This window comes from Silurus meridionalis, chromosome 29 (genome assembly GCF_014805685.1).
Source record: "Silurus meridionalis isolate SWU-2019-XX chromosome 29, ASM1480568v1, whole genome shotgun sequence".
Lineage (NCBI taxonomy): Eukaryota > Metazoa > Chordata > Actinopteri > Siluriformes > Siluridae > Silurus > Silurus meridionalis.
Window position 1 is genome coordinate 10,272,833 of NC_060912.1, and position 25,027 is coordinate 10,297,859.

At 39.4% G+C, this 25,027-nt stretch overlaps 2 protein-coding genes and 1 non-coding gene across 4 annotated transcripts; 1 reads left to right on the forward strand and 2 right to left on the reverse strand.

Annotated features, from left to right (window-relative positions):
• Positions 1–622: 622 nt before the first annotated feature.
• Positions 623–10,655, reverse strand: gga3b (golgi associated, gamma adaptin ear containing, ARF binding protein 3b). 2 transcript variants are annotated; one of them, XM_046843613.1, is made up of 17 exons: positions 10,495–10,654; positions 8,586–8,670; positions 8,403–8,478; positions 8,196–8,294; positions 6,998–7,121; positions 6,622–6,725; positions 6,349–6,429; positions 5,979–6,116; positions 5,653–5,734; positions 5,261–5,377; positions 4,848–5,093; positions 4,519–4,592; positions 3,899–4,074; positions 3,601–3,791; positions 2,920–3,089; positions 2,648–2,758; positions 623–2,344 (listed from the first exon to the last, which is right to left on the reverse strand). In XM_046843613.1, the coding sequence occupies exons 1-17, from the start codon at positions 10,535–10,537 to the stop codon at positions 2,234–2,236; spliced, it is 2,028 nt and encodes a 675-aa protein (XP_046699569.1). In that variant the 5' UTR covers positions 10,538–10,654; the 3' UTR covers positions 623–2,233. The 2 variants fall into 2 exon arrangements, with proteins under 2 accessions (XP_046699569.1, XP_046699568.1); XM_046843612.1 differs by having other exon boundaries at positions 8,196–8,478; positions 10,495–10,655.
• A 914-nt stretch (positions 10,656–11,569) lies between these two features.
• On the reverse strand, positions 11,570–11,641 carry trnae-cuc. The gene has a single exon. It is a non-coding gene; the product is annotated as a tRNA-Glu (tRNA).
• Positions 11,642–15,510: 3,869 nt separating this feature from the next.
• On the forward strand, positions 15,511–21,435 carry LOC124381767 (cytoglobin-2-like). The gene is made up of 3 exons (XM_046843629.1): positions 15,511–15,885; positions 19,973–20,204; positions 20,611–21,435. The coding sequence occupies exons 1-3, from the start codon at positions 15,749–15,751 to the stop codon at positions 20,761–20,763; spliced, it is 522 nt and encodes a 173-aa protein (XP_046699585.1). The 5' UTR covers positions 15,511–15,748; the 3' UTR covers positions 20,764–21,435.
• Positions 21,436–25,027: the final 3,592 nt, after the last annotated feature.

Genomic DNA, 25,027 nt, shown 5'->3' on the forward strand with positions numbered 1-25,027 from the left:
CTTCGAGCAGCATTTATTTGAATTTAACAAAAGTTTGTTTATTTCTGCTGGTTTAATATTACACAATACGTGATGTGAGGGCTGAAATCTGATTGGATAGCAGAAATGCACCTCAAAGAAATGCTATGAAATGAACTGAAAGGACTTTTGGGAATAATTTAATAAATATTCATGGACAAAAAAAAATGTAAAACATAAGTTTATAAATATATATATATATGTGTGTGTGTGTGTGTGTAAATATATACGTATATAAGTCCTATATCGGGTTGATTTTCTCTCCAACCATAAAATATGTCTATAATATAACTATATTGTGTTTGTGTCTAGACATATTTCACAGTTGTAGAGAGTCCGAGGCCCTCTAGAAGGCGTCCAGTCACGTGAACATTTTGAACGTTTTGATTGGACGATCAGAGAGCTGCACTAGTCAGGATCACAACCAGCATCTGTAGCAAACTGCACAAGCTCAAATATATTCATGTGGGTTTAAAAGCTTTTATTTCACAATGCATGACAGAGGAGAAAAATGAGTTTGGTCGCAGATTCACTTACAGGAGCATTTAAGTTACATTTTCTTCATCAACCATTAAGTAGTGTTAAAAAAATCACCTCACGTTGCTTTGCTTCAAAAGAGACTTTATTTCAGCATGCAGCAGAACAAATCACATGTTCGAACCATATACTGTACATAGTGTGGCATGGCACAAGCACATACAACACACACACACACACACACACACACACACACACACACACACACACACACCATTCACGAGGAACCCTTCTGTACTCACAATGTCTACAGTCTGTGCAGCAGGGCGGGTTTAAGAATCTGCATAAGCTAAAAACACTTAAAATGGGAAAGCAAGCAAGCTAGCAAGCACACACACACACACACACACACACACACACACACACACACACACACACACACTGGCAGTTTCGGTATTCTGAATCACAGCTTTTCTACATTCGCAACATTATTCCAGTGATCAGGACAAACTAAGTTTTTTTATGGCTTGTGTTTTTTTTTTTAAGATCAAACACACATTATACAGTCAGAGTGCAGAATCTCTCACACACACACACACACACACACACACACACACACACACACACACACACACAAGGATCAACATGTTATTATTAGGTTATTACAGTTCTAGCTTTCTGTCTCAGGATGTTTCAGTAATAACATTAAGAATAACAACAATCCTGGACACAAGCAGTAACACATCTGTATTGCACGACGAACTCAATAAATAAAACGCATTCATTTAGTAAACATGAAAAAAACGTAAAAGATTTAACGCGAATGTTAAAAAAAATTGACTTATGTCACTAATGCAATAAAATAAAATATGTCTCGACTTTCTCGTTCTGAAAAAACAACAACAATAAAAACAACCGCTGGAATTGTAATGGATTCCACTACAACCACATTACAAACCATCAGCTACCAAATACATTACCGTTACATAAACCATTATCAACAGACCAAAGAAACCAGTGTGGGTTTCTACTACTGGAATCTGGGTGCTTTAATGGCCTCTTAATGGTCCCTAATGGCATCCATTAGATATTAATACGCAACTGTTGAAGGTGTTCTATTGGTTCTTAATGCTATGAGACAAAACATGCCACCAAGGCAGCTGAGAATTTCCCAATAAATCCACAAGGAAACACCATTACAGGTTCCATTAAAACCATTACACTTCCCATTTTCTTCTGAAGGAGCTCTGTCACAAGTCTACACTGGAAACATAAAGTCGCCTGTCGCTCGGCTGCTTGCTAGTGTGAGCTCAGGGTTCAGCTGAATCGGCTTTAGATGCTTCGGGTGGAGACCGGATGATTGAAGATTCATGAAGCTCCACCCCAGACCACGTCTGATTGGGTGACAGTGTGGATGAGAGCTTGATGGAGATTCATCCTTATACCTGATACGCATTACAGTCAGAAGGAAGATGTGAGAGTTGATGGATACCAGATTCTGAAACAGAGACTGCAGTAGAAGCGATTTCCTTTTCAGAGATGATCCGGAAGTCCACATGTGCTGGGTGGAATCTCGGAGGTAGCGTTAGCGCTGTAGATCAAAGGAACTAAGAAGCTAACTTATTTAATCAATAAATAAACAGGTTTTCTTTCAGATTGTCCGAGTCGGACCTTAGCACAGGGTTTTGTGTGTGTGTGTGTGTGTGTGTGTGTGTGTGTGTGTGTGTGTGTGTGGGCTCTACAGGTTTCCCCATCTTTCAGGTGGAGGGAATTGATCCATCTCACCCACTTCACAGTACTCTCTCTCACCTAGGAGGAACATCAGCTTATAGCGCAGACGCACCTTTTCCTGAAACACACACACACACACACACACACACACACCTTTATATATAATATGTATACATCTTTTTTGATGAAGAATATATATTTTTGATGAGGAATATAATATATATTTAATATATATTTTTGCAGAAGTGCAGGTCTGTTGTGCCAATGAGGTACAATTCAATGTGCACTGCCGCCTACTGGTCATTAATGATACTGCATCAATGAGAATTTGAGTTTAACATTTCAATTTTGAGTTCTCATTAGTTCTCATTATAGTTTTGCTAAAATATTAGCTCTGTGTGTGTGTGTGTGTGTGTGTCACCTTAAGTGGGTTAGCGAGAAGCATGACCTGTGTGATTGAGGAAGGGGGCATCATGGGGTTAAAGGGTGCTAGCTCGGCTCCTGATGGACTCTGAAGCTTCACCTTCATAGACTGAGAAAAAAAAAAGATTGGAGTATAAAAGTACAGAAGATTTTACTCAGTGTGTCCTGAGATGAATGTAAAACGACAGGCTATACAGAAAGAATGTGTGTGTGTGTGTGTGTGTGTGTGTGTGTGTGTGTGTGTGTGTGTGTGTGTACAGTATGTGTGACCTTTGGCACTGCGGCCTGTAGCTCGATGTTCTTCACTGCGAGAGGAGCCGTGTTCAGCATGGACACCACGATGACGAGGACGTCTGGTCTCCCTGGGGGACACTCTGAGCCGAAGTGCAGGAGGACACGCACTCCGTCTTTATCGTACGCAGTCACAGGAAGAGCCTTACCTTTACACACACACACACACACACACACTGTGTATAACCATCTTCCAGAGAAAAAACTTAGACTGACAAAGAGAAAGAATAATGCAATTCCCATCCCACATACTACTCCAACATTTCAATTTGGAAGAATCTTACTTATTATATTTAGTACTGTATTACAAATATAAAAAAAACTATCAAATAAATATAAATTAAATTAAATAAACATAGCGCTCTCCCTGCAGCACGCTGTCTCACGTGTGTGTAAAAAAAAAAAAATGTACATTAAATAAAAAATAAAAAGCATGTGGTGTCAGTGTTTTTCCACTAGAGGCCGCTCTTGTAATGAAAGCTGACTGGAAGCAGGAAAAACTACCGGTATGGATTATTGCCGATAGCCGATAGTTCAGAAATCAACTATAAGTGGCGATAATTCAGCAAAACCAATTAATCAGTCGACCTCTAGTATATACTAAATATATGTGTGTGTTTGTGTGATTATGTAGAGGGTGTTATTACTGATTATACTGACTGGTTTTGATGGAGTCGAGGGAAACATGCAGGGTGCTGAGGGACGCCTCGGAGCGTACAGGGTTTCCCTGTAGAGTACGCAGGGGTGAGCCGGACATGGTGAAGCTGATAAACGGATTGGAGGAGGAGAGAGACGAGGAGACGGAGAAACCCGAACTAACACCGCCAGCCATGACGTGTTGCCCTGGTACGCTTAGAACACACACACACACACACACACACACACACACACACACACACACACAAATTTCCCAAAATGCACTATTGTCTTAGAAATCAACCTAGAAACCTGTTCTTACCTTTTTACCTCTCCCAGGTTCAGCATGGCGAGGTCCTGCAGCCCCTGAGTCAATACGTCTGGGTGTGTGGGGTGTGTCGAGTGTGTGTGGTGGCCTGAGGTGTGTGTAGGAGGAAACGCGGTTCCTGGTGCTGCTGCTCCGCTGGAGAACAGGTCAAGTCCAGGAGGAGCAGGAGCCTGACAGAGCGATACATACATACATACACACACACACACACACACACACACACACACACACACACACACACACAGTGTAATGTCCTGCATTATATCAGGATATTTATATTCAATATATACTGGGATTTCCGTACCTATAAAGGCCCGAGAGAACAATTTAGCATTTATACAGTTTCTGTAATAATTACATCATTCTTATTATGTAATAAAACAATTTTAGTTATGATTCAATTATACACAGAGCACCATGAAGCTCTGGTCATTACTTTTCATAAACCATTTAAGTTTCGATCCACAGTCATCTTGGGCTTAAGTGTCCGAGTCAGTGGACAAACAAGTCACCATCATCATCATCATCATCATCATGCCAGTAAAAGATCATGAATCCATAAGAGCCCAAATATGTAACTACCTGAAATGCAGGATGTGAGGAAGCAGGTGTACCTGTAAAGACGTCCACTGGTTAGACACGTCCTCCAGTTTGGGTCTGTTCTGTACCGGAGGGGGTTCATTCAAGCCTGCATTCATCATCATCATCATCATCATCATCATAATAATTTAAACAGCAATGAGAACAAATAATTTAACAAATCTATTTATAAATATTTAATTCTTTTGAACTAAATGCAAGTTTCATGCAGACACAACATATCTAAAGGAAAAGGAACTGTTTAAAAAATTTTTTTGATTGATGTCATTAATTAATCCTTTGATCATTTTTTTTTCAAATACGAGAGGAAATAAATAAATAAATAATGCAGAGTAAAAGTCACCGAGGGACAGCAGCTCATCGTCCAGCAGAGAGTGGGCCGGCGACGACTCGGAGGCTTTGTGAATCGGGCTGCTGGTCTGACTGGTGGAGCCTCCAGCCAATCGGCGAGGAGGGGGCGGGATCACCGGAATGCTGCAGACAGTCTGATTGGTTAGAGGGGGTCTGGAGACTTGAGTGGACGGAGCCAACTGGGGAGCAGGTGGTTCATCCAGACCAGCGAGATCAATGAGAGTGTCTGTCTCACAACCTGAAGAACATCAATGTTCATAAATATTTTAGCTTTTATACCAAATAAACCCCAAATGTTCTCTTTTGGTAGTTCATAAGTAAATGGACACCTCTTGGGTAGAATAGGTAAACAGACGTACGTGTGTGTGTGTGTGTGTGTGTGTGTGTGTGTGTGTGTGTGTTCACCTTTCCCGAATGCTGGTTTCTGTTCCTCAGTGTTCTCAACATACGTCTCACCCTTTACAACCTTCTTATACAGGCTTATAACTCTCTCCAACTCATCACTTGCCTGAAGAATCTCACCTGCACACACACACACACACAGACACACACACAGACACACACACAATCCCCCCTTTATACTGCACTCTATAACAGGAAGTCATGTCAGTTTTGTGGTCTTGTGACAGTGGATTTGTTCTCGAGGGTCATGCTGATACACTGCTGAGTGATTGACCCTCTGTGGCTCTTCCTATTGTGAAATACTTATTTTTCTTGTTCCTAATTTTCTAAAACAGTTACTTCCATTTTAATCTGCAGTGGAAAAAAGCAGATTCTTTTGTCGCATGTTTTGTTACCTAAACTAGTGTCGTGGTCCTCCGTCTCTGTGGCCAGTTTGAATGCAGTGCGTCTTAGTTTGTCACAGCGCTCAAACAACTCCTGCATAAAGAGAGAGAGAAAGAGAGAGAGAGAGAGAGAGAGAGAGAGAGAGACCCTGTTAGACCATACCGATAGACAGACAGACAGACAGACAGACAGACAGACAGACGGACCATACCCACAGATGGACTGAAAAACGGATGAACAGAGACAAACAGACAGATACATAGACAGAGAAAAAAAGAGCTGGACAGAAATTGTTTCACATTTTCACATTCGATTGATTGTGGAGTTTTTGTCTCACCTTGATGAGGTCACGGTCTGCGTCTGATGACCGGTCTGGGTCGTAATGACTCAGCATCTCGCTCAGCAGCTTGACATTGTTGTTGACCTCGTCCAGCGTGTGCATGCGTTTGGTCATTTTCTGAACCCGTGCATCGTCCTGCACACAAAACCAATCAGGAGCCCGGGATCACTCCAGGCTCCGCCCCCAAAAGTTATCCCGGCACACTGGAGCACCTTTGTAGCACTTTTATGATTTTATGTGGTTATAACACTTCACTGATAATCTTGCTTGCTGACGTGTTACCTCAGTGTCATGGTAATTATCTAACTTCCCATTCTGATCAGTTTATATATATATATATTTATTTATTTTTTTAAAGTTTCCCCACCTCCTTCACCATGTTCTTGATCAGCCTGTTGGCCTCCTGAAGATCCTCTGGGTTCTTACTCCGAAGCAGCTCCGCCAGCAACTACACACACACAAACACACACACACACACACACACACACACACACACACACACACACACACACACACAAAGCAAAATCGGTTATTAAGCTTCAGGATTGTATTTTCCTTTAACGAAGAATAAAACCCTAAAAATATATGAAATAACGTTAATGTTTGGTTCATTATTTGTTGAGTTAATAAATGACCTCACCTTGCCCATGTCCTCGTTGTCGAATACCGGGTTCTTGGGGCGAGAAGGTGGAGACGGGATCAGAGTTTTATCAGCCGTCAACTCCGGGTCTGATGAGACGAGTCCTGCGATATGCATATATATATATATATTTTGTTTAAATGGATAACAACAAAAGTAAGTACACCCTGAGAGACCATGTTTGTCTGAATCGTGGTTTCTGATTTGTTATTTGGTTTCCTGGTTTGTGCACAGACTGTACTGCGTGTACTGTAAGTCTGACTCTGATACACGGTCCACCAGTGTGCTTCCTGACCACACCTACAACTGTGGAAGTGAGTGAAAGTTGAAGGCTGAAGGTGAAAGTGTAGAAGCTGTGAGTGTGGGCTGTGGTCACCTTGTCTCCTCAGTGTTTGGTACGCTTCAGTCATTTTGACCTCGCTGGGGAACGCTACAGTCCAGCTGTACAGCATTTCAATAATCTTCGTCTTCACTCTTGCAGAGACACTTTCTCCCATGTACTGAGATGCAGAAAGAGAAAGAGACTTTAGGTCTACAGTACACCAGATGCAAATTATACGTTCTGGACATTCGGCACACCCGCTGTAATGTGCAGGAAGCAGATAGGAAGAGTTCCTGTGAAATTGTGCACTCGTCTTAGTCTTTAGTGGAGAGTTTAGCGGAGTGGGAGCTCACTGGTTAAGGCTCTGGGTTACTCATTGGAAGGTCAAGGGGTTCAAGCACCAGTATCGCCAAGCTACCACTCTTGGGCCCTTGAGCAAGGCCCCTAACCCTCTGTGCTCCAGGGGCGTGGTATCATGGCTGACTCCAGCTTCTGAGCAAGCTGGGATACGTGAAGAACGAATTTCACCGTGCTGTAATGTATATGTGACAAATAAAAGCTCTTCTATTCTAGAATTGTACCAATATGTGGAATATCTATTAACGTCTCCTTGACTTGGGGACACCTGAGTTTTCCACTATGTGGTTCTTTCCAAAACATTTTCCACAAACTTTGAAGTCTTTGGACTTTAAACTAAGAGAGCCAAACCTGCTCCAGCATGGTGATGATGATCTCCTGCACCTCAGGCCTCCTCACCTTCTCACCTACATCAGTTCCTGACTTTTCTGACACCCTTGTGGCTGAATGAAACCTCACACAAAATCTAGTGGAACATCTTCCCAAAAGAGTGGAGCTCATTATAACAGGAAATTTGTGGACTAAATGTGGAATGGGATGTTAAAAAAACGTAGAAATCTTATGGTCAGGTGTCCACCAACATCTGTCCATATAGTATGATATATTGTTGCTTGTTGGCGAACACTGAAGCATCCATGCATTTTTCTACCAATTTATAGCAAGTCTGCTCCATAGAACAAAAAGGTGGAGGTGCTAATAAATAGCGCTGTGGTTTAAACGTTCTCTGAAGTACATAATCTGAGAAATATCATGGCTGTGAACCTGGTGTACAGCAAGTCAGACCTTTCATTACTCCTTCTCCTCCTCTCAGAAACACACCCAGTCCATCATTCAGCTTACGCAGACGACAGAAAAAAAGGAGAAGAGTCTCGGTAAATGCAGGAAATGTCCTCACCTTGGGGGAAACCACTTTGATGAGCTCGTTTAAAAACCTATATTTGGCCACTTCGTTGTGAAACCGCCTTCCGCAGTTCTTCATGCAGGCCTCCAACACCTGCAGGAGATAACGAACACGTCCGACCAGAAATCTGTGCAAGTATGTGTGTGTGTGTGTGTGTGTGTGTGTGTGTGTGTGTGTGTGTGTGTGTGTGTGATCACTAACAGTTAATGCCTGGAGAGCTTCCCATTCCTGAGGTGAATGGATTTTGTGAACAAGAAGCTGTACAGCAATCTGTGGACTACACACACACACACACACACACACACACACACACACACACAATCATCACTATCAACACCATCACAGATGCTCTTCCTGTTTCCTGTGTGGATTCCTGACACTCACCCTTCCAGTTCCTTGTTGATCTGGTCACAGAAGCCGATGATGTACTCCCAGTCCTCCTGCCTGTTATTCGGGTGAGTGGCTTTGTCTGGAAAAACACCAGAATACCTGAGATCAAAACCAAATTCAGCATAATGTCACTCATTCATTCACTCATGTCTCCAGACCCCCCTGTCCTCTACATTTCGAACCAACTACCTGCATGTCTTCCCTCATCACATCCATAAACCTCCTCCTTGGTCTTTCTCTTTTTCTCCTTCCTGGTGGCTCCATCCTCAGCATTCTCCTACTGATATACCCCATGTCCCTCCTCTGCACATGTCCAAACCAGCTCAATCTCACCTCCCTCACCTTGTCTCCAAAACGTCCTACATGTGCTGTCCCTCTAATAAACTCATTTCTAATCCTGTCCATCTTCATCACTTCCAATGAACATCTCAACATCTTCAGCTCTGCTACCTCCAGCTCCACCTCCTGTCTTTTACTCGATGCCACTGTCTCTAATCCATACAACATCTCAGGTCTCACCACAGTCCTATAAACTTTCCCTTTCACTCTCACAGATACTCTTCTATCACTCCTGTCACTCTTCTCCACCCACTCCACCCTGCCTGCACTCTTTTCTTCACTTCTCCAACACACTCTCCATTACTTTGCACTGTTGACCCCAGGTACCCGAACTCCTCCACCTTCTCCACCTCTTCTCCCTGCAACCGCACCACTCCACTACCCTTCCTCTCATTCACACACATGTACTCTGTCTTACTCCTGCTGACTTTCATTAGCCTTCTCTCCAGCGTGTACCTCCACCTCTCCAGGATCTTCTCCACCTGCTCACTACTCTCACCACAAATCACAATATCATCCGCAAACCATTTCTATCCATCAATTCATTTGTTTCAGGCCGTCGTGAAATCATTCATTCATTTTTTCAGTGGACAAAAAAATTGAGTGTTTTACTGATCAGCAGTTCTTTCAACCATCCAGCTACTCTTCAAACATCTCATCATCCATTCATTCGTTCGTTCGGGAGCTTGCGTGTGTTTCTCCCTTCATTTCTTCTGCAATTGATTGTTCAATTATTCATTCATTCTGGTTCTCAGTAATAATTCATCTGTCTTTGTTAATTTAGTCAGTCATGAGCACTACATGGTGTGGGACACCACAGGAAAGTGCATCATCCTTATGTTCTTCCTCAATCTCCTCCTCCTCATCATCATCATCCACATCATCATCCTCATCATCAGTATCTTAAAAAATAGGTTTGGAGAGATACATGTGGATCCTTCTCACTCTCTCTATATATTTATATATGCAGAAAGCACAGAGTTGGACAGGAGGACAGTCTCATCCTGCAGAACACCACACCTTCTGGTGGAACACCACACCTTCTGGTGGAACACCACACCTTCTGGTGGAACACCACACCTTCTGGTGGAACTGACAAAACGCATGGATGGAGAATGATATGAAATGCATTATTACACATGATCATGATGTGCAGTCACATAACCTCCTGCACAAAAGAGGGCAATCGTTCGTTCTTCACGGATTTAGGATGCAATTGTGTATTATGAAGCTCATCCATCCATCCATCCATTCATCCATCCATCCATTCATCCATCTTCATTTAGAGATCATTAAACCCACATCATGGTCCATTATATCTGATCTCATTCTCACTTTCTGATTCATTCATGATGAAGAACATGAGCAGGAGCTTATCTGGGCTTCAGGCTTTAAGCTGAACCGGAATGTGCTTACGCAATCAAACCGCGACGCGACACAGAAACACACACACACACACACACACACACTCACACTCATACACACACACACACACAGGAAAAAAACGTTACGCATAAACCAATGCATCTCTGAAAAACACCTCGAGGTGTAAAATGACACTCACTGAGCCACGACTCGAGAGTCTCTCCTTCCTGGAACGCCATCATAATATCATCCACAACTCATCTTATCCTCCACATTCACACACACACTCACACACACTCACACACACACGCTCATACTGTCACTCCCCGAGTTACCGTCCACCCTAATAACATACACTGCACATGCGCGACGGCTTCGCACATGCGCATGCGCAATGACGTCCTTCCTCATACTCAATAGCACTTACTTTCATTATTGAACGAGCAGCAATTATTCTGAAACTTTTATTATAGCACTAATAAACAGTGTCGTGTGCTGGCTGTTAGAGCCAGTAAGATATGATTTATGTTTTTTTTATATATATTTCTTTTTTCCATAACCAATGAATTTTTTTCCAATAGTCCATTCTTTCCATTTTATACCATAACTTTTAGACTTTGTATCCAATCAGATTTATTGCTGGGTTCAAAGGTATCTGTCTGCATGGTGCCTTCACCATGAACACTCCAGGTGTCCTGTTGCATACAATCCATCAGATTTTGTAGGACCGAGGCCATCTAGCAGGCGTACAATAATGTGGGACATGCGCTGGACAGGGCTCGCAACATGCATCTGTAGCAAACTGCACAATATTCATGTGGATTTAATAGCTGTTTTTTTATTTTGTTGCACAATGCCTAAAAGAGGAGAAGAATTTAATTTGGTCTGAGATATACCTACAAAGACATTTACAAAACAGGATTTTCAAGAAAAGCTTTAAAATGCACAACTCAACACTGTTAATAATTTGTGATAATATATATTATAATATGATACATGCACATGTTGTATGTAGGCGATTTTATTTGAATTAATATACACAATCTGATTTCATTGAACAGAGTTTTGAAACAACTCAAAGATCTTTTGTCTTTCTATTTTTAACACCTTCACAAACCAGAATCCAGAAGATCTCATGTGCAGCTGATGATAGTAGTGCAGCTGTCCAATTAAATGTGTCGAAGTTTTAGTTGCATGGTGGTTATTATTTAACATTTATTATTATTATTATTATTATTTATTGCCATGGGGAAAGAAAATAAGAAAAAGCTAAGTTCCCTGACCGGGAATCGAACCCGGGCCGCGGCGGTGAGAGCGCCGAATCCTAACCACTAGACCACCAGGGAGCTGTGTTTCGATAATGATTATATAGGTTAAATCATAGAAGAAGAATTATAGTATTTCATAGTTTTAGTAATATAGTTATACAGTGACTCCATTAATCACTCTTTGTAACCGTGGCGAAAAAGAAAAGCATTTCAGAAGTCGAACTTTAAGAATACTGCAAACCAGAAATCTGGATTTTCTTTTTTCATTCCTTTATTATATAAATACATTTTAGTCATACTGTTATTATTATATATTATTAATAAGCAAACATCTTCCGCAAATTGGATATGTTTAAGACTTTAAGACTGATTTTAGACTTAATAAAACTCGTGAAGTTATAATTAACCCTGTATAACGAGTAGCAGCTTGCAGTAACTCATAACTACCAATAGATGGCAGTAAAATCCAGTACATATTCTACAGTAAATGTCTCAGGATATTTCTGCAAAGAGAAAACCAAGAGCAAAAAAAATCTAATCATTGTTGCATTCGGAAAAAAATCCTTATCAAGAGCAACTTACATTTATTTTAATTACACAACTGAGTAGTTGAGGGTTAAGGGCCTCTTAGCAGAGCCAGCTCTGGGATCTGAACTCACAACCTTCTGATCAGCCCAACATCCAAACCACTGAGCTACAATTTCCTGTGTGGTTAAGAAGAAGTAGTAGAAGAAGAAGATTAAGAAGAAGAAGAAGAATTAATTAGTAGTAGTATTAACAGTCTAATTAATGACCAGTAAAGACAGCTTAGAGATGCAGGGATTTGAACTCACAGCCTCATGGTAGCAGTGGTTGAGGATCAGAAGGAACCAGGTGCAATGAAGGGTGAGAAAGGTGCTATAATGTCCCACACCCATGCAAATCTCTCAGTGGTGGATGAAGTACATAAACCAGATCAGCACTTAGTAAAATGTGACTCCAGTAAAAGTGTCCCTTTAAAGTTCCAATTGAGTAAAAGTACAAAAGTATTTACATTTAAAAAGTACTTAAGTATTCACGGTATTATGATTTATTATGGCTATAATGTTCCAATTCCAATTCTCACATCAAGCAACAATCTTAATCTAGCGCCTGCCTGACAGGTATCTGCTTTCACCAGAAGAATTTCATACTAAAATACAATTAGCATCAAACTTTTGTGTATGCGTCATTGTTTACCATATGAAGAGTGACTAGATTTTTTTAGACCGATGCACTGCAATTTCTGGATTGTGTATGTTTTTGAGCAAAGTTTCCATCTAAGATCTGATCATTGTGCAGCTGTGAATCATGTGGAACCATACTGACTGAAAAGTTTCCAGTTTGCACACCTCCATGTGATAAATCTGACACCTTCATCCCAGAGTGTGTTGAAATGGTTGGCATGCAGACCGCACACAAAAAATACAGAATGTTCAGTTGTCTTTGTAATGGGTGTGAGTGTGTGAACATGTCAACGGTGATGACGGATCTCTAATCCTTTATCCTACATTTGCTTTAATTAAACTTTCAGTCTGCACATCAAACATGCGTTCCTGAGAGACAGGACGTGTCTCTGTGCCAAACCCACACAACAATAATAAGATTATACAGAGTGGGTTCTTCATCCTGAGGTGAGGAGAAAAGTCTTGAATGAGGAGGTCAGATTTCAGATCCTGGGGTGAAAGGAAAAGGAATCTGTCAGGGTTGAATCTGGAGAAGTTATAATTATGTTACTTAAAGGACGTGTCTGAGCAGATTTTTTAAACTTGTATAATGAATCGTGTTTGCGGAAAAAACATATACAGTACAGACCAAAAGTTTGGACACACCTTCTCATTCAAAGAGTTTTCTTTATTTTCATGACTATAAAAATTGTAGAGTCACACTGAAGGCATCAAGGGCTATTTGACCAAGAAGGAGAGTGATGGGGTGCTACGCCAGATGACCTGGCCTCCACAGTCACCGGACCTGAACCCAATCGAGATGGTTTAGGGGTGAGCTGGACCGCAGAGTGAAGGCAAAAGGGTCAACAAGTGCCAAGCATCTCTCGGGGAACTCCTTCAAGACTGTTGGAAGACCATTTCAGGTGACTACCTCTTGAAGCTCATCAAGAGAATGCCAAGAGTGTGCAAAGCAGTAATCAAAGCAAAAGGTGGCTACTTTGAACAATCTAGAATATGACATTTTTCAGTTGTTTCACACTTTTTTGTTATGTATATAATTCCATATATAATTCCACACAGTTTTGATGCCTTCAGTGTGAATCTACAATTTTCATAGTCATGAAAATAAAGAAAACTCTTTGAATGAGAAGGTGTGTCCAAACTTTTGGTCTGTACTGTATATATATATATATAATGCACTTATGGAAAGTCAATTCAATAATCCAAATCACTGTAGTATTTCCTTTACATATTGTTTTACAAAATCTATTTTTTTTATTATTAAATGAATATTTATTTCTGTGCCAGAATCCAATATTTATCTTGGAAAAAATTCAAAATTATTGAATTGCAAAAAAAAATAAAAAATCATCTGCATCGTGCAACCGTGAAAAAATACTGATATTTAGATTCAAATTGTCATTGAAATATAAACTGCTAAATAAAAATGCATTCATTATCCAACAATAAAAGATATAGACTGTTGTGTGTCCATGAATAGTATAATTAAATCTAAAAAAAAAATGCCAACTGAAATCTAAACAAACAAAAACAAATCACAGCGTATCACATTTCTGATCGTGTTGATGCTTGTTGTGTCTTTATATGAACAGACGTTGGGTTTCCCCTGGCATCGATCATCAATCTCATAAATATATGAACAATTGTTCATTCCCCAGTCCACAGCATCAAATTCGTCATGACGAACCTTGAAGTCTGTATGAAAAAGCCAAACTAAAAAAAACCCAAATAGAATCAAGAAGATGGATGGACTCAGCGACAGAAAAACCAAGTTTGGAGGAAGTTCTGGACATTATACCAGTCCAAAATGTTACTCAGAAAAGTAATAATGAGTACAAAATAAACGAAAGCATGTCCCAGTGATGGCGTAGCGTCAAGCAGAACACAGTAAAACAACACAGGTTCAATTCGTCATGGCAACCTTTGATGTTTGACAAAGACAAAGAAAGAAAAGAACATATAAACAGAAAGATAGACGGAGTTACGGACAAAAAGACAGAGACTGGAGGAAGTAACTTTAAAAGTTTAGAGTGTAACAGTCCATTATTTGTGGAATGGATTATAATGGAAAAATTCCCACTTTAAGCTTCTGTAACAGTAAACCATGATTCTGTTATATCATTTACAAATATATAGCAACCTGCTGGCGGTAGTTCTGAGGAATATATAGAAAGTATATTGTTTTAGAAAAATAAGTCTGAAATGAACAGAAGTATGTCCCAGTGATGCTGCAGCACCAACCAATACAAATTAATGTGTAATATTCATGCAATTTCCTTTTTATTCCCAGTTTGGCTACAGAAATATTTCTGTTCTTACAAATGTAATAAGATTCCTAATATCCTACAATAAAGATCCCAAAATCCTAGTAGTAAATGCATTATATTATAGGAGATCTTGAAACGTTCTCATAATGTGCAGAACACACACACACACACACACACACACACACACACACACACACACACACACACACATACACACACCACATAAAGCTGCATGAGATTATACCACGAGTGTGTTACGCTGTGCAGAAATGACAGTGCCATTCATCTTGATAAAGAAGGGATAAAGTTTAACAGTGACAGAGAGAGAGAGAGAGAGAGAGAGAGAGAGAGAGAGAGAGAGAGAGAGAGAGAGAGAGAGAGAGAGAGAGAGAGAGAGAGAGAGAAAGGGGAAAGTGGGCAGGCTCTAGTCATTCAGCAAATCCTGCTTTATTTTACTCACTCAGGTTTAACAGGTTTGAGTTACATGGAGTTAAAAAAAAGGAAGAGGAAAAAGGAGGAAGGGAAGATGAATGAGACATAAAAGAGGGAAAGGGGAAGGGTATTCAGCATTTTCATTTTTTTTTTGCCTTCAGCGACTTCATTCAGCAAAAACAGGAGCACCAGGTGAAAAGGTTGCAGCTGCAGCACTGCCAGTGTGAAGTGTGTATAAGTGTGTGTGTGTGTGTGTGTGTGTGTGTGTGTGTGTGTTTGAGATGGAGGGAATTAAAGAAGAGCACAAGCAGATAGAAGCACCAGAGACCATCAATGAGGAAGAAAAGGTGATACTCAAAAACACCTGGTCGAAGGTGTATGAGAATAAAGAGGCAGCAGGAGTCGCTGTGCTCATCAGGTACTCATCTCTCTCTCTCTCTCTCTCTCTCTCTCTCTCTCTCTCTCTCTCTCTATTATTCTTTTCCTCTCAATGTCTCTCTTTGCCATTCTTTAAAGGTCTCTATCCATCTCTTTTGCTCTATGTCTGTCTATCTTTCTCTCAAAGTCTTTTTCTCTGTCTGTTTTTCTTGCTCTTTCTCGATGTCTTTTTTTCTGTCTCAGTCTCTCATTCTTTCTCTCTCTCATGCTCCATGTCTCTCTGTCTCGGATGCCCCCCTGTATATATAAATAGATATAAAATGTGTGTAATCGTTCACATGTAATTGCTGATACGTAGTCTGTCAGGAGACACAACGAAGATCTCCAGTATCAGCACTTTGTAAGAATCGGAGGTGAAGCTGAAAGTTCAGGATTTTGAGTTTTTCAGTTTTGTGACCATTTGCATTTTTTTGTCAGCAGGACTTACATAAAATAATAAACCATAAAATAACTTCAAGAGAGATATAAAAAAAAAAAGGAGGAAATGTCTGTTTAAGATGAATGGGAGTACGGAAGGATGTGCTTTTATAAGGAATTATCCTAAACTACTAGATCAGTGATTTTCTTATGCAAGTAGAATCACGTTCCTTCTGTTGACGTCATTGGAAGAAAGACATAAAAGCGAATAAATATGACATTGACAGGATGTTCTGTTGAAGTGGATTTTGTGGTGAGATCCTGTACTATGTGATCGGTAATGATGTCATAACTGTTACTGGAATTGATCATCACTGGTGTTACAAGTTTACGGTGTGACATGGAGATTGGATTTGCATGCTGTGGTTAGAGTAGTGTCTTGTTTGTTAGTGTGTTAGTTCTGGATAGTTCTGTCAGAAGGTGTGTCGCATAGCAAATACCAACATTAAATATTCAAATTTATACAAAATACCTACATTTAAAAGCTAAATCCATAACAAATACCATTAAATACCCACCTCTTTACTAAATCAGTTCAGTGTATTTATCTCCGTAGGGAAAGTATGTTTGCAGCATAATCACACAAACATTTAACAATTCACAAGTGCCATGTTTAAAAAAACATAAATTAATCATCACACAAACAAACAAATTATTTAATTACCAATAAAATAACAATATTAATTACCCAGATCCATACCAACACTAAGTATCCAAGTCCATAATAAATACCAAATTCCAACATTAAACAGCCAAAATCTGACAAAATTTTACCTCAAAAACCCACATTCATACCAACTATCAATACTAATGTAAAATATTATAAATATAAATGTATACCAAATTTTATAATCAATGATAAATACCCAGATTTATACCCAATAACAAAAAAACAAACATCAAAATTAACACCAAATACCAATCTCAACACTCTATACCCAAATCCATACCACAATTCATGTCAATTACATGATACATTACCAAGCCTGAATATCAGATGCCAATACAAACACCAAAACAAGATCAAATGCAGAATATAAAATATCATCACCACTGAGCACCAGCACCAACCACCGTTCAGCAATAACAAACACTGAAAGAACAATTTTAAATATAATCAATATACTTCAGACATATCGAGTGTGTGATTAAACATTACACTGTTTGTAAATGCTCATTCTCAGAACGACGTTTCATACCATTTTCTTTTATCAATGGGTCCTGAACATAGTGATCAAAGTTTAAATTCCTGAAGAGCTGTAAAAAACCCTCATATTTCCACATAATAAACTCTCCTGATATGAACCAGGGCCACATGTTTGATTTTCTAGAACATTAGGTTCTGACATTCCTGAAGGAATTGAGGAACCGTGTCTGATACTGATAAAAATAAGTATGATTTCTTTTGTGTCGGGAAACGAGAGGAAATAAATGTAGACTTTATCTCTCTTTTATTGATGAAAAAAAAAGACAAATAGGCTGCTCAAGCACCAGTACATTCCGGTGTGTTTCTGTTTCTGATTAGCTCAGGAACATGGTATTGTAGGTCTCAGAGGTCCTGGTGTTTTATTCAGTTTAACATTTCAATGAAAATGGGCTTTAGAGCAGAACATGCACATGTGAATATGTCCTTCTAAACATGATAACAACAAGATCTGTTTATCCAAACCAGAACTGTCCATTCATACAAAGTGTCATTCCTTTTAAATAAAATCCGTCTATTCAAATAAGGTTCGTCCCTCAAAACCAAAACCGTCTATCCAAACAAAATCTGTCAACAAGTTCTCTACCCCAAGCAAGATCTGTTTATTCAAACAAGGTCTCTTCCTTCCAAATAAGTTCTCTCCATCAAAACAACATCTTTCCATCAAAACAAGGTGTCTCTTGCTTCAAACAACGTCTGTCCTTTTAAAGAAGAGCTGTCCATTCAATAAGGTTTTTCCATCCAAAATATTTCTCCCTCCAAACAAGATCTGTCCATCCAAACAACGTCTATCCAAACAAACAACATCTGTCCATTCAAATGTGTGTCCATTTACAAAAATGTGTTTCTTTAAATAAAATCTGTCTATCCAAGCAACAAGGTCTCTTACTCTAAAAAGATCTATACCTCCAAACAAGATATTTCGAACAAAGTCTGTCCTTTTTTTTCCACACCCAACAATATTTGTCTATTCGAACAAGGTCTATCAAACCAAACAATGTCTGTCCATTCAAATGAGGTTTGCTTTTCCAAGCTAAATCTGTCTATCCAAACATGATCTGTCCATTCAAACAATGTCTATCCCTCCAAATAAAGTCTCTCCAACCAATTCAATTCATTTCATTTCATTTCTATTTTATTTGTATTGCGCCTTAAACTGTGGTCATTGCTATAAAGCCAGAATGGAAAAGTTTTTGCAGTTTGTTTCTTATAAGTTTATCTCTAAAGAGCGAGCCAGTGGTGACTGTGGCAAAATAAAAAACTCCATGAGATGTTATAAGGAAGAAAACCGTGAGAGAAACCAGACTCAAAAGGGAATTCCAAACAAGATCTGTCCATCCAAACATCTGTCCATTTAAACAATAAAATGAGTGAATCTTAACATAAAAACAAGATTTGTTCATCAGACGAGATCTGTTCATTAAAACAGAAGAACAAGACCTATCCTACCAAAAAACAGAACAAGATCTGTCCATCTGAACATGAGAACGAGATTTTGTCAATCCAAACAGGTGAAAAAGATCTGTCCATTCTAATAAGATCTGTCCATTCAACACCCAAATTCCACTGCTGCAATAATTTTATTAATTTTATTCTTTTTCCCATTAAAAACACAATTGTTACTATTACACGAGATGTAACACAACTACAAATATAAACTGCAGAGAACCGATCAGGAAGAAAAAAGTGTCCCGGAAGCTGAATGTAGACATGCAGATCTCAATATTTACAACTAGACATAAAAACACTAAACCCTCCAGACCAGATGCTCAATGGGTCATTTTGCTTGGAGAAGTAAATGAAGGAGAAGGTAGAGAGAGGAACTGATGATCAAGATGAAAGAGACAGGAAAAGAAAAAGAATGAAGGAAGCAGATTAAACAGATGAGAGAAATCCTTTCCCACTCGACTTATGTGGAATGTGGCAGTGATAAAAAGAAAGGGATGCAGTGATTTGTCCTTTTTTATCATTTCTGCTCTTTCTGAAGTAGGTGTGTGTGTGTGTGTGTGTGTGTGTGTGTGTGTGTGTGTGTGTGTGTGTGTGTGTGTGTGTGTGTGTGCACTGCAATAAAATGTCAGTGCTTTGGTTAAATATTATGCAGCTTTCTGAAACTGAGATAATATCAGACACACACACACACACACACACACACACACACACACACACACACACACATTCTCAATAACTCATAAACACTCTCACACACCCACTTGCATGTACACACATAGGAACACTAACATACATACACACAGATAACACTCACTCACATTCACTGAAATATACACACTCTGTGACATACACACACAAGCAGACACACACACACACACACACACACACACACACACACACACACACCAACATTACAAAATTTCAAGTCAACTAAAAGTTAAACAGGCAAATAAAGCTTTTTATTCTTCAATGTATTTTATTGCTTTTCTCCCCACAGACTCTTTACCAGTTTCCCGTCGGCGAAGCAGTACTTCAGCGAGTTTCGCCACATGGAGGATGTGCAGGAAATGCAGTCGAGCACACAGCTGCAGAAACACGCCGTGAGGGTGATGAAGGCCCTCAACACCCTGGTGGAGAACGTCCATGACGGAGAGAAGATGGCATCTGTGGTGGAGCTGGTGGCCAAATCACACGCTCACAACCACAACGTCGAGCCCAGGTACTTTAATGTAAGTGAGGAAGATAAACACACACACACACACACACACACACACACACACACACACACACACACACAATATATATATAAGCCATGTGCTGTTATAACATTTTAAATTATAGTAAAAACATTAATAAAAGTGTAATAGAGTAAACAGTAGAGAGTCACGAAAGTATTTTTTTACTTTTTTTTTATTTCTATGCGAAGAAACGGATGATCTTCCACTCCAAACCCTGTAAAGCACATCTTCATGAGTTTGTGCAAAGGGGTTTATGGTTGGAAAAAGCAGGTGTCCCAATACTTTTGTCCATATAATGTGTATTTTTCAATGCAGTTCTCCAGTTCACTATTTATCGTTCTACTTAAACATCCCTATCATCGATCTTGTTCCTTCTCTCTCTGCTGTTCTATCACAGATCCTGGCTGGAGTCATTCTAGAAGTGCTGGTGGAGGTTTTCCCAGAATCCTTTGACGCGGAGGCGCAGAGGGCGTGGTCGAAACTGATGGGTGTGGTTTATTACCACGTGACTCGGGTCTACTCGGAGGTCGGCTGGGCTTCCACAGAGTGAGAGTCAATGAAGAAAAAAAGGGAGACACTTTTACTATTAATGCTATACAATAATTGTTCTGGATAACCGGAATATCATGTGAGGAAATCTGTTTCTGCAGGAAGTCTATTCTTCATGGACGACGTAAAAAAACAGAGGACATCATTATGACATTCATTTACCCAAGTTTATTATACATTTTTTTCTATATTATTTTTTACAGCTTTTGTGTGCTGATACGCAGTGGATAAAAGTTGGTGGACACCTGACCATGAGATTGCTATGTGCTTTTTTTTGAACATCTCATTCTACATTTAGTCTTCATTTTCTCTTCTTCTGGGAAGATGTTCCACTAGATTTCGTGGAGATTTGTGTGAGATTTTATTCAGACACAATGGTGTTAGTAAAGCCAGGTACTGATGGAGGTGAGGTGAGGTGAGGAGGGCTGGGGATGGTTTTGAGGTCAGAGCTTTAAAGCAGGAGCATTTTCTTCACACTTCCACCTCATGAAAAGCTGATCTTCATGAAGCTGATATTGTGCAAAAGGGCTTTGACATGCTGGAACAGGTTTGGTTCTCCTAGTTCTCCTAGTGTGTGTGTGTGTGTGTGTGTGTGTGTGTGTGTGTGTGTGTGTGTGTGTGTGTGTGTGTGAGTAAATAAATCATACAGTATTTTAAGCGAGTGTTTTCCTCATATTCAGTGTGATCTCTGTGAGTTTGACAGCTTCAGGTAGTGCTGGGGTCTGAACACGTTTCTGCAGGTTTCACGTGTGGAAACATGTAGACATGAAAAACAGGCAGGTTGCCACTCTGATGAGTCTTACAGCGAAACGGTTCTGCATCCTTACATCATCATCATCATCATCGCCTCTGGGAGAACTGACACCGTCTGTCTGAAATGAAAAATGATCCTGAATATTACGCTCAGCGCACATACGCTTGGCAATGGAACTAAAACGCTCGGGGAATATTTACAAAATACCTGAAAAAATAAGGAACTAACGTGTATATTTGAAAATCATTTTGTGTCAGTTGTGGGACTAACGAGATCACTGAGGTACTTTAAAGAACCGATTGCATTTATATTTCACTTTTATTGTACCAGAGCGATTATTTTGTAAGGCAACAATCAAAAATTGCCTTCATTTTTGCCTTTTCCCCATTAAAGTAAGTATTTAGTGGAAATAAATGATTCTGAGACTGAAGACCTGCTCGACTCATATTCACCAATTCCAGAAATTTCTCTGGCAAGCACGTAACCAAATGCTAGTTGGACAGAAAAGAACAAATATTCTATAAAAAACAGCTTTAAAAAGAGTAGTGTGTGAGAAGAAGGACTTTCATGACAGAAAGCTGCTTTATTCTTGTCACATACTTTACAGCACATTGAAATGCTTTTTTCACATATTCCAGTGATGTTAGGGTTAAGGGCCTTGTTTAAGGGCCCCAAAAGTAAGGTTCCAGTTTGAGTTCCAGTTAAACTGAGGTTCCAGTTTGACTCCAAAGCCAACCAACAACACCCCACCCACAGTCCTTTTCTATTCTATTCTATTCTATTCTATTCTATTCTATTCTATTCTATTCTAGTCTATTCTAGTCTATTCTATTCTATTCTATTCTATTCTATTCTACGGTATTTGGCAGACGCTCTGATCCAGAGAAACTTACATTAATCTCATTCATACACACAGAAAAATCAAGACAAAAGACAAGACAAAATGTACCTAAAAGAGTACAAATGCTTTGTGGCTCCAGCTGGACCCCAGCATGGTAAAGCGATGTACTTCTGAACACTGGTACCTTTTTTGTAGCTTCTTGTTTGTACATCTAAAAAGCCGTTTATTCATTAAATCGCCCCATGCAAGGGCACTTTCTTTTTTACACAGATGTATTACTTGTTTTTTTTAGGACAAACCAGTTCAGCAGAACATCAGTGAAATGCTTTGGAAAAATACCAGGATGTAATTTTAACCCATACCAGGACACAAAGATACATTTCTATCACTAGTGTTGCGTAAACGTTCTTTTAACGGTACAAACAAAAAGGTACAAAAATGTACCAGTGTTCAGAGCTACATTGCTACATTACACAGCTGGAGCGACAATGTATTAGCACTCTTTAAGGTACATTTATTTATTCAGATTACTGTGTGTACAGCTGAGCAGCTATGGGTTTAAGGGCCCTGCTCAGGGGCCCAGGAATAGCAGCTTGGTGTGGCTGGAATTTTAGGACCTTCAGATCCAAAGTCCAATGCGTTAACCACTAAACTACCACCTCTTCATCAATTAATAGATTCTGAATTTGGTTCTTAAGGTCACAGATTGAGAATATTAAGAGTCTATAAACTCTGTTTGGAGGAGGTAGTGATATCTTTTATCTCTCTGATTAACCACACGATTGAGCTTATTAGCATAAAACAACAGATGCTTCCCAATCTCAATCTCAAGAATAAACAACCTTCAATACCAGGGTCAAGAATCTAGTTCCAACTACTACAAGAAGACAGCAAAGAAAATTCAGAATCCATCTAGAGCAGGGGTCACCAAGCTTTTTGAAACTGAGAGCTACTTCTTGGGTATCGATTAATGTGAAGGGCTAAGGGTTTGATACACACAGTTTTCAGTTTGATCTGCTCAATTTATCTTTTATTATATGTTATTATTAATAATTAATGATATTCATCTATGTGAAGACACTGATCATGTTAATGATTTCTCATAATAATTATCAACAATGATTTAACAAAGTAGGAAACGGCTATTTTTAGAAAAGGCCCGCAGGCTTCTCATGTGGTCCATGTTGGTGACCCCTGATCTAGAGGATGTTATATTAATGTTGAGGAGGTGTTTATTTGGATAATGGTCTATGAGCTAGACCACTTTAGCACTGGTGCAAACTAGCATTAGTTCGTCCTTTCTGAGACACCTTTATGTATTAGTATTGCAAGTTCTCTCTCTTCTCTCACATTATCTCTCAATCTTTCATGTTCATGTTTGTGGAGTATTTGTGATAATGTAGTTTACATCCCACCACAGTCTAAACCCTCCTCCCCACATGGTTGTTTATCCATGGGTGGAACTACGGGCCGCTTTTTTTTCATGCTGTCGAATGAATAAATGTCATTACGATGTTGCTCATTCTTAGAAAAGCTTGTTTTCATGGCGTTGTATGAATAAATGTCATAAATATCTTGCAGGATCTTAGAAAAAGCTTGTTGTCTTTCCACAGTAGAAATGCAGAAGCTGATTTATCCTCCCCTGAAGGCTTCAAGTCGGGGGACCACAAAGAAATATCTGAATGCAGTTCTGTCCAACCTTCTGTATATAACAGGCTCAGTAAAAGTATTTGTTCTGACCTTAGGCCTTAAAAATGGAAATCTGAAACCTGGGAGAACAAAGTAATGTGTTTGAGAAAAACGAGTTGTACAGAACTGTGTTTGTTGTTCCTCATTGCAATCTTGCTTAGTGGGGCAATTACTAGAAGTCTGCATGAACTCTGCAGGAAATCCACTAAAAATTGATTTTTGGATGGACGTACAATGGAACCCTGACTTTCTTTCAGAATTGTAATGCACCAATTTATCTTGAGTTCTTTCTAAATCTCCCAAAATGTTTTATTTGAATGTTTAACTGAGTATTGAATGTTTCTTTCTCCAACTCCAAGTGCACATTGTCATATAATAAATGCTGGACAGATGCAAATGCAGGTCAGACTAATTTATTAAACATGTAGGCAGAAGTACAGAATCAGCAGGCAAGCTGAGAATCAGTAAAGAGCCAAAACAATCAGGCGATGAGCAAATATTATAACGACGGACAGCCTCGAATCGAGAAGAAAGTGCAATAAATGCGGATGGAGATCGAATATAGCAAACAGGATACAAAGACAGTAACAGGATTCAATTCATTTTATTTTTATTTGTAGAGTGCATTTTTTGTTGTCCCATATGTGTCTGATACAGGATTCGAGCTGCTCAACAGTTCTGGGTATTCTTTGTTGTATTTTTTGTTTCATTAAGCACCATTTCATTAAGTTCTGCTTGTACACTTCTCTGTAATTAACTTCAGCACATCATGTTATCACTCATTTGTCTTTTTCTTTTCTGTTTTTCTCTCCACACTCACTTTCTCAGTTAATTACAAATCAGTGTATCAGTAAAACGCCGATTCCTCAGGTCACGCTAAAGTTCAGTGCATTTTACCGGCAGATGCTGATGTTGAATTTCCAGCAGTGGTGTTGCAATGGCCATGTTTCTGAAATCGCACACTCCTCTTTTCACTAAGAA

Excerpts from the sequence above, each read along its gene's own strand:
- LOC124381767 (XM_046843629.1), top strand. The coding sequence starts at position 15,749 with ATGGAGGGAATTAAAGAAGAGCACAAGCAGATAGAAGCACCAGAGACC. Across the intron at positions 15,886-19,972 it reads GGAGTCGCTGTGCTCATCAG|ACTCTTTACCAGTTTCCCGT; the intron begins GTACTCATCTCT and ends TTCTCCCCACAG. Across the intron at positions 20,205-20,610 it reads TCGAGCCCAGGTACTTTAAT|ATCCTGGCTGGAGTCATTCT; the intron begins GTAAGTGAGGAA and ends GTTCTATCACAG.
- gga3b (XM_046843612.1), bottom strand. The coding sequence starts at position 10,537 with ATGATGGCGTTCCAGGAAGGAGAGACTCTCGAGTCGTGGCTCA. Across the intron at positions 6,726-6,997 it reads CCAAACACTGAGGAGACAAG|GACTCGTCTCATCAGACCCG; the intron begins GTGACCACAGCC and ends TGCATATCGCAG. Across the intron at positions 4,593-4,847 it reads CGATGAGCTGCTGTCCCTCG|GCTTGAATGAACCCCCTCCG; the intron begins GTGACTTTTACT and ends TGATGAATGCAG.